Source organism: Silurus meridionalis, chromosome 25 (assembly GCF_014805685.1).
Source record: "Silurus meridionalis isolate SWU-2019-XX chromosome 25, ASM1480568v1, whole genome shotgun sequence".
NCBI classification, from domain to species: domain Eukaryota; kingdom Metazoa; phylum Chordata; class Actinopteri; order Siluriformes; family Siluridae; genus Silurus; species Silurus meridionalis.
The window spans coordinates 187243-197500 of NC_060908.1; the positions used below are offsets into that span (position 1 = coordinate 187243).

General features: G+C 48.4%; 1 protein-coding gene across 6 annotated transcripts in view; it reads left to right on the forward strand.

Annotated features, from left to right (window-relative positions):
* pdha1a (pyruvate dehydrogenase E1 subunit alpha 1a) overlaps window positions 1-10258 on the forward strand; it is a 40723-nt gene that overhangs the window by 17741 nt on the left and 12724 nt on the right. For 2 of the 6 annotated variants that reach the window (XR_006924408.1, XM_046839643.1), the window contains exons 2-4: window positions 96-175; window positions 6689-6705; window positions 9572-9640. Coding sequence is in view for 3 of the 6 variants with exons in the window: in XM_046839643.1 (XP_046695599.1) it covers window positions 115-175; window positions 6689-6705; window positions 9572-9640 (147 nt within the window). In the remaining 3 variants the exon portion in view is untranslated. Of the gene's footprint in view, window positions 1-95; window positions 176-4325; window positions 4439-6688; window positions 6706-9571; window positions 9641-10258 lie in introns of those variants that run through there. The other 4 variants (XM_046839645.1, XM_046839644.1, XM_046839646.1 and 1 more) reach the window with 4 other exon arrangements.

Here is a 10258-nt window from a genome sequence, read left to right on the forward strand (position 1 = left end):
CAAGACAAGGGGATGGAAACTTTGTGCGGATTTCAGAGTGATCAGAAAGGCAACCCGCTGTGTGCGTGTGCGTGTGTGTCATTCAGTTCCTCGGGGTGTGTGTGTGTTGGTGATATGAGGAAGATGTTGAGTCTGATCTCCACAGTGGTGAGAGGAGGTGTCTCCCGGAATGTAGGTTATTATTATTATTATTATTATTATTATTATTAATAATATTTTATTGCAGGTGTGTAAAATGTGTCGTAAAGTTACAGAGAATCCGTAGTGACCTTCACACACACACACACACACATATACACACACACATACACACACACACACACGTTACCTTGAGGACAGTGGTGTACAGGAGATGAAATGTGTGACTTTACTCAGTGTTTATTAGCATCACTGCTATAGACTATATAGTCTACTAGCTAATGTGAGCGCTGTCTTACTGACAGCCAGCCGGCTAAGCTAACACTGACCGTCATACTGACAGCTAGCCGGCTAAGCTAACACTGACCGTCATACCGACAGCCAGCCGGCTAAGCTAACACTGACCGTCATACTGACAGCTAGCCGGCTAAGCTAACACTGACCGTCATACTGACAGCTAGCCGGCTAAGCTAACACTGACCGTCATACCGACAGCCAGCCGGCTAAGCTAACACTGACCGTCATACCGACAGCTAGCCGGCTAAGCTAACACTGACCGTCATACCGACAGCTAGCCGGCTAAGCTAACACTGACCGTCATACTGACAGCTAGCCGGCTAAGCTAACATTAGTGGTGTAGGTGGTGGTTGTGTATGGGTGTGAAGGTTGATGTGTTAGTGGTGTAGGTGGTGGTTGTGTATGGGTGTGGAGGTTGATGTGTTAGTGGTGTAGGTGGTGGTTGTGGATGGGTGTGGAGGTTGATGTGTTAGTGGTGTAGGTGGTGGTTGTGGATGGGTGTGGAGGTTGATGTTAGTGGTGTAGGTGGTGGTTGTGGATGGGTGTGGAGGTTGATGTGTTAGTGGTGTAGGTGGTGGTTGTGATGGGTGTGGAGGTTGATGTGTTAGTGGTGTAGGTGGTGGTTGTGGATGGGTGTGGAGGTTGATGTGTTAGTGGTGTAGGTGGTGGATGGGTGTGGAGGTTGATGTGTTAGTGGTGTAGGTGGTTGTGTATGGGTGTGGAGGTTGATGTGTTAGTGGTGTAGGTGGTGGTTGTGTATGGGTGTGGAGGTTGATGTGTTAGTGGTGTAGGTGGTTGTGTATGGGTGTGGAGGTTGATGTGTTAGTGGTGTAGGTGGTGGATGGGTGTGGAGGTTGATGTGTTAGTGGTGTAGGTGGTGGTTGTGGATGGGTGTGGAGGTTGATGTGTTAGTGGTGTAGGTGGTGGTTGTGTATGGGTGTGGAGGTTGATGTGTTAGTGGTGTAGGTGGTGGTTGTGGATGGGTGTGGAGGTTGATGTGTTAGTGGTGTAGGTGGTGGTTGTGGATGGGTGTGGAGGTTGATGTGTTAGTGGTGGTGGTGGTTGTGTATGGTTGTGGAGGTTGATGTTAGTGGTGTAGGTGGTGGATGTGTATGGTGTAGGTGGTGGTTGTGTATGGTTGTGGAGGTTGATGTGTTAGTGGTGTAGGTGGTGTATGGGTGTGGAGGTTGATGTGTTAGTGGTGTAGGTGGTGGTTGTGTATGGGTGTGGAGGTTGATGTGTTAGTGGTGTAGGTGGTGGTTGTGTATGGGTGTGGAGGTTGATGTGTTAGTGGTGTAGGTGGTGGATGGGTGTGGAGGTTGATGTGTTAGTGGTGTAGGTGGTGGTTGTGGATGGGTGTGGAGGTTCATGTGTTAGTGGTGTAGGTGGTGGTTGTGTATGGGTGTGAAGGTTGATGTGTTAGTGGTGTAGGTGGTGGTTGTGTATGGGTGTGGAGGTTGATGTGTTAGTGGTGTAGGTGGTGGTTGTGGATGGGTGTGGAGGTTGATGTGTTAGTGGTGTAGGTGGTGGTTGTGTATGGGTGTGAAGGTTGATGTGTTAGTGGTGTAGGTGGTGGTTGTGTATGGATGTGGAGGTTGATGTGTTAGTGGTGTAGGTGGTGGTTGTGGATGGGTGGAGGTTGATGTGTTAGTGGTGTAGGTGGTGGTTGTGGATGGGTGTGGAGGTTGATGTGTTAGTGGTGGTGGTTGTGGATGGGTGTGAAGGTTGATGTGTTAGTGGTGTAGGTGGTGGTTGTGTATGGATGTGGAGGTTGATGTGTTAGTGGTGTAGGTGGTGGTTGTGGATGGGTGTGGAGGTTGATGTGTTAGTGGTGTAGGTGGTGGTTGTGGATGGGTGTGGAGGTTGATGTGTTAGTGGTGTAGGTGGTGGTTGTGTATGGGTGTGAGGTTGATGTGTTAGTGGTGTAGGTGGTGGTTGTGGATGGGTGTGGAGGTTGATGTCTTAGTGGTGTAGGTGGTGGTTGTGGATGGGTGTGGAGGTTGATGTTAGTGGTGTAGGTGGTGGTTGTGGATGGGTGTGGAGGTTGATGTGTTAGTGGTGTAGGTGGTGGTTGTGGATGGGTGTGGAGGTTGATGTGTTAGTGGTGGTGGTGGTTGTGTATGGTTGTGGCGGTTGATGTGTTAGTGGTGTAGGTGGTGGATGTGTATGGTGTAGGTGGTGGTTGTGTATGGTTGTGGAGGTTGATGTGTTAGTGGTGTAGGTGGTGGATGGGTGTGGAGGTTGATGTGTTAGTGGTGTAGGTGGTGGTTGTGGATGGGTGTGGAGGTTGATGTGTTAGTGGTGTAGGTGGTGGTTGTGGATGGGTGTGGAGGTTGATGTTAGTGGTGTAGGTGGTGGTTGTGGATGGGTGGAGGTTGATGTCTTAGTGGTGTAGGTGGTGGTTGTGGATGGGTGTGGAGGTTGATGTGTTAGTGGTGTAGGTGGTGGTTGTGGATGGGTGTGGAGGTTGATGTGTTAGTGGTGTAGGTGGTGGTTGTGGATGGGTGTGAGGTTGATGTGTTAGTGGTGTAGGTGGTGGTTGTGTATGGTTGTGGCGGTTGATGTGTTAGTGGTGTAGGTGGTGGATGTGTATGGTGTAGGTGGTGGTTGTGTATGGTGTGGAGGTTGATGTGTTAGTGGTGTAGGTGGTGGATGGGTGGAGGTTGATGTGTTAGTGGTGTAGGTGGTGGTGTGTATGGGTGTGGAGGTTGATGTGTTAGTGGTGTAGGTGGTGGTTGTGTATGGGTGTGGAGGTTGATGTGTTAGTGGTGTAGGTGGTGGTTGTGTATGGGTGTGGAGGTTGATGTGTTAGTGGTGTAGGTGGTGGATGGGTGTGGAGGTTGATGTGTTAGTGGTGTAGGTGGTGGTTGTGGATGGGTGTGGAGGTTCATGTGTTAGTGGTGTAGGTGGTGGTTGTGTATGGGTGTGAAGGTTGATGTGTTAGTGGTGTAGGTGGTGGTTGTGTATGGGTGTGGAGGTTGATGTGTTAGTGGTGTAGGTGGTGGTTGTGGATGGGTGTGGAGGTTGATGTGTTAGTGGTGTAGGTGGTGGTTGTGGATGGATGTGAAGGTTGATGTGTTAGTGGTGTAGGTGGTGGTTGTGTATGGATGTGGAGGTTGATGTGTTAGTGGTAGGTGGTGGTTGTGGATGGGTGTGGAGGTTGATGTGTTAGTGGTGTAGGTGGTGGTTGTGGATGGGTGTGGAGGTTGATGTGTTAGTGGTGTAGGTGGTGGTTGTGTATGGGTGGAGGTTGATGTGTTAGTGGTGTAGGTGGTGGATGGGTGTGGAGGTTGATGTGTTAGTGGTGTAGGTGGTGGTTGTGGATGGGTGTGGAGGTTCATGTGTTAGTGGTGTAGGTGGTGGTTGTGTATGGGTGTGAAGGTTGATGTGTTAGTGGTGTAGGTGGTGGTTGTGTATGGGTGTGGAGGTTGATGTTAGTGGTGTACACACACACACACACACACACACACACACACACACACACACACACACCTCCTGTCCATGTTCTTGTCTCTTCCTTCTCTAGAGATCTGCCTGATTAATCCTGGTGCTCTTGCTCTGGATGAAGTCCTCTTCACCAGTCTGTGCTGCTTCGTGTTTTCACATGAAGAACCATGAAGATGGATCTGGACTGTAATTGATAGAAACAGTATGATACAGTGGTTTTCTACAATCACCATGAACAGGTTCACCAGTGATCCGAGAAAACCTTAACAGTAATGAATGAACAGTCAGTGTTGAGGTTGAGGATGGATTCCTTATGAGTCTGGTTCCTCACCAGGTTTCTTTTTGCAGATAGATCAAGACAAGGGGATGGAAACTTTGTGCGGATTTCAGAGTGATCAGAAAGGCAACCCGCTGTGTGCGCGTGTGCGTGTGTGTCATTCAGTTCCTCGGGGGGGGTGTGTGTGTGTGTGTGTGCGTGTGTGTGTGTGTTGGTGATATGAGGAAGATGTTGAGTCTGATCTCCACAGTGGTGAGAGGAGGTGTCTCCGGAATGTAGGTTATTATTATTATTATTATTAATAATATTTTATTGCAGGTGTGTAAAATGTGTCGTAAAGTTACAGAGAATCCGTAGTGACCTTCACACACACACACACACATACACACACACACACACACACACACATACACACACACACACGTTACCTTGAGGACAGTGGTGTACAGGAGATGAAATGTGTGACTTTACTCTGTGTTTATTAGCATCACTGCTATAGACTATATAGTCTACTAGCTAATGTGAGCGCTGTCTTACTGACAGCTAGCCGGCTAAGCTAACACTGACCGTCATACTGACAGCTAGCCGGCTAAGCTAACACTGACCGTCATACCGACAGCCAGCCGGCTAAGCTAACACTGACCGTCATACTGACAGCTAGCCGGCTAAGCTAACACTGACCGTCATACTGACAGCTAGCCGGCTAAGCTAACACTGACCGTCATACCGACAGCTAGCCGGCTAAGCTAACACTGACCGTCATACCGACAGCTAGCCGGCTAAGCTAACACTGACCGTCATACCGACAGCTAGCCGGCTAAGCTAACACTGACCGTCATACTGACAGCTAGCCGGCTAAGCTAACACTGACCGTCATACTGACAGCTAGCCGGCTAAGCTAACACTGTTATACAACTAATAATAATAATGTATGTAATTACAGGGAACATTTAACACATAGCACAGTTACCGGCTAATTCTTACATTACCTCAGAAATTAATTTACCTCTACAGAAGATAGCAATGCTAACTAGTGTTAATTACTAATCTCTCTCTCTCTCTCTCTCTCTCTCTCTCTCTCTCTCTCTCTCCCTCCCTCCGCACACACTCACACACTCACTTATACACACACACAAACCTACACACTCACTTATACACACACACACACACACACACCACACACTCACTCATACACACACACACACCTACACACACACTCACTCACACACACACCTACACACACTCACTCACACACACACACACACACACACACACCACACACACACACCTACACACACACTCACACACACAAACCTACACACACTCACTCATACACACACACACACACCTACACACACTCACACACACACACACACCTACACACACACTCACTCACACACACACAAACCACACACACTCACTCATACACACACAAACCTACACTCACTCATACACACACACACCTACACACACACACAAACCTACTCACCTACACACACTCACTCATACAAACACACACACACACACACTTACTCATACACACACACACAAACCTACACACACTCACTCATACACACACACACCTACACACACTCACTCATACACACACACACACCTACACACACTCACTCATACACACACACAAACCTACACACACACTCATACACACACACACAAACCTACACTCACTCATACACACACACACACACACACACACAAACCTACACACCTACACACACACTCACTCATACAAACACACACACCTACACACACTTACTCACACACACACAAACCTACACACACTCACTCACACACACACCTACACACACTCACTCATACACACACACACCTACACACACTCACTCATACACACACACCTACACACACGCACTCATACACACACACACACACTCACTCATACATACACACACACACACACCTACACACACTCACTCATACACACACACACAAACCTACACACACTCACTCATACACACACAAACCTACACACACTCACCATACACACACACCTACACACACACACAACCTACACACCTACACACACTCACTCATACACACACACACACCTACACACACTTACTCATACACACACACAAACCTACACACACACTCACACACACACACCTACACACACACACACAAACCTACACACACTCACTCACACACACTCACACTCACTCATACACACACACACACACACACTTACTCACACACACACAAACCTACACACACTCACTCACACACACACACCTACACACACTCACTCATACACACACACACCACACACACTCACTCACACACACACACAAACCTACACACACACTCACTCACACACACACACACACACTCACCATACACACACACACACACAACCTACACACACACTCACTATACAAACACACAAACCTACACACACACTCACTCATACACACACTCACACTCACTCATACACACACACATACACACACACACTTACTCATACACACCCACACTCACCCCTCTAAGGAGCTGAGCTTGTATCTGAGGTAAGACGTCATTTTTGTGTGAATTATATCTATCTATGCCTGTGGTTGGTGTGTTAGTGGTGTAGGTGGTGGTTGTGCATGGGTGTGGAGGTTGATGTGTTAGTGGTGGTTGTGTATGGGTGGAGGTTGATGTGTTGGTGGTGTAGGTGGTGGTTGTGTATGGTTGTGGAGGTTGATGTATTAGTGGTGTAGGTGGTGGTTGTGCATGGGTGTGGAGGTTGATGTTAGTGGTGTAGGTGGTGGTTGTGTATGGGTGTGATGGTTGATGTGTTAGTGGTGTAGGTGGTGGTTGTGTATGGGTGTGGAGGTTGATGTGTTAGTGGTGTAGGTGGTGGTTGTGATGGGTGTGGAGGTTGATGTGTTAGTGGTGTAGGTGGTGGTTGTGGAGGTTGATGTGTTAGTGGTGTAGGTGGTGGTTGTGTATGGGTGTGGAGGTTGATGTGTTAGTGGTGTAGGTGGTGGTTGTGTATGCTTGTGGAGGTTGATGTGTTGGTGGTGTAGGTGGTGGTTGTGGATGGGTGTGGAGGTTGATGTGTTAGTGGTGTAGGTGGTGGTTGTGGATGGGTGTGGAGGTTGATGTGTTAGTGGTGTAGGTGGTGGTTGTGGATGGGTGTGGAGGTTGATGTGTTAGTGGTGTAGGTGGTGGTTGTGGATGGGTGTGGAGGTTGATGTCTTAGTGGTGTAGGTGGTGGTTGTGGATGGGTGTGGAGGTTGATGTGTAGTGGTGTAGGTGGTGGTTGTGGATGGGTGGAGGTTGATGTCTTAGTGGTGTAGGTGGTGGTTGTGATGGGTGTGGAGGTTGATGTTAGTGGTGTAGGTGGTGGTTGTGGATGGGTGTGGAGGTTGATGTGTTAGTGGTGTAGGTGGTGGTTGTGGATGGGTGTGGAGGTTGATGTGTTAGTGGTGTAGGTGGTGGTTGTGGATGGGTGTGGAGGTTGATGTGTTAGTGGTGTAGGTGGTGGTTGTGTATGGTGTGGAGGTTGATGTGTTGGTGGTGTAGGTGGTGGTTGTGTATGGTTGTGGAGGTTGATGTGTTAGTGGTGTAGGTGGTGGTTGTGTATGGGTGTGGAGGTTGATGTGTTAGTGGTGTAGGTGGTGGTTGTGTATGGGTGTGGAGGTTGATGTGTTAGTGGTGTAGGTGGTGGTTGTGTATGCTTGTGGAGGTTGATGTGTTAGTGGTGTAGGTGGTGGTTGTGTATGGTTGTGGCGGTTGATGTGTTAGTGGTGTAGGTGGTGGTTGTGTATGGGTGTGGAGGTTGATGTGTTAGTGGTGTAGGTGGTGGTTGTGTATGGATGTGGAGGTTGATGTGTTAGTGTAGGTGGTGGTGTGTATGGTTGTGGAGGTTGATGTGTTAGTGGTGTAGGTGGTGGTTGTGTATGGTTGTGGTGGTTGATGTGTTGGTGGTGTAGGTGGTGGTTGTGTATGGTTGTGGAGGTTGATGTGTTAGTGGTGTAGGTGGTGGTTGTGTATGGGTGTGGAGGTTGATGTGTTAGTGGTGTAGGTGGTGGTTGTGGATGGGTGTGGAGGTTGATGTGTTAGTGGTGTAGGTGGTGGTTGTGGATGGGTGTGAGGTTGATGTGTTAGTGGTGGTGGTGGTTGTGGAGGTTGATGTGTTAGTGGTGTAGGTGGTGGTTGTGTATGGTTGTGGCGGTTGATGTGTTAGTGGTGTAGGTGGTGGTTGTGTATGGTTGTGGCGGTTGATGTGTTAGTGGTGTAGGTGGTTGTGTATGGTTGTGGAGGTTGATGTGTTAGTGGTGTAGGTGGTGGTTGTGGAGGTTAATGTGTTAGTGGTGTAGGTGGTGGTTGTGTACCTTACTGATAACATGCCAGTATGTGCAGGTGTTTGTGTGGCCTATGTAGAGGGAAAGGGATGTGGTTTGGGACACGCCCACATGTGCAGGTGTTTGTGTGGCCTGTGTAGAGGGAAAGGGGTGTGGTTTGGGACACGCCCACATGTGCAGGTGTTTGTGTGGCCTATGTAGTGGGTAGGGGTGTGGTTTGGGACACGCCCACGTGCAGGTGTTTGTGTGGCCTATGTAGTGGGTAGGGGGTGTGGTTTGGGACACGCCCACATGTGCAGGTGTTTGTGTGGCCTATGTAGTGGATAGGGGGTGTGGTTTGGGACACGCCCACATGTGCAGTGTTTGTGTGGCCTATGTAGTGGGTAAGGGTGTGGTTTGGGACACGCCCACGTGCAGGTGTTTGTGTGGCCTATGTAGTGGGTAAGGGGTGTGGTTTGGGACACGCCCACATGTGCAGGTGTTTGTGTGGCCTATGTAGTGGGTAAGGGGTGTGGTTTGGGACACGCCCACATGTGCAGGTGTTTGTGTGGCCTATGTAGAGGGTAAGGGGTGTGGTTTGGGACACGCCACATGTGCAGGTGTTTGTGTGGCCTATGTAGTGGGTAAGGGGTGTGGTTTGGGACACGCCCACATGTGCAGGTGTTTGTGTGGCCTATGTAGTGGGTAAGGTGTGGTTTGGGACACGCCACATGTGCAGGTGTTTGTGTGGCCTATGTAGTGGGTAAGGGTGTGGTTTGGGACACGCCCACATGTGCAGGTGTTTTGTGGCCTATGTAGTGGGTAAGGGTGTGGTTTGGGACACGCCACATGTGCAGGTGTTTGTGTGGCCTATGTAGTGGGTAAGGGGTGTGGTTTGGGACACGCCCACATGTGCAGGTGTTTGTGTGGCCTATGTAGTGGGTAAGGGGTGTGGTTTGGGACACGCCCACATGTGCAGGTGTTTGTGTGGCCTATGTAGTGGGTAAGGGGTGTGGTTTGGGAGTAATGACCACTCGAGAATTTTTCAACAGTGCAGAACCCTGGTTTTGTGTGTGTGTGTTTTCTCATTATCTCCTGTGTGTAGGGGAGCAGAGTGATTGTGTCAGCGAGGACCTACACAGATTTCACGCCTCAAGCCACTTTCGACATTAAGGTAAGACAGACACACACACACACACACACACACACACACACACACACACACACACACACACACACACAGAAGAATGAATTAGATTTTTTTTTTTACTTTAGCTTGTAATAAACTCAATATCAACAAAGCTATATTTTCCATAGCTTTGAAAGGTCACGTTGCAGGGAAAATATGTAGTATACAGAGTTTAGGACATTTGGCAACGTTTTTGTTTCAACAACAGGAACAAATGATCTAAAACTTTTCCCCAAAATAACATTAAACTTGGGGCATTAAAGAGGAATGATGTTATATCTTGTTAATAAAATACAGATTTTGGAGATATAAGTTATAGGCAGATTAAACTTTTGTTTTATTTCCTGGAAACTAAGTATAGTGTCATTACTGAATAAATCTCCCACCGTACACAAACCTTTTGTTTCCCAAACTTTGAATCCAGCATCCTGAGTCCCAGGTGTAAAGTTAGTATTAACACAAATAGGGGTAAATCGTGATAATTGAGGAACCTCTCCAAGATGTTTCAAAACTTCCTACCATACTGATTGGAAGCTTTTTTTCCCCAATGTAGGCAGTGTTGTGAGTACAAATACAGATTCAAGGGCAGTTGTCTGGATATTT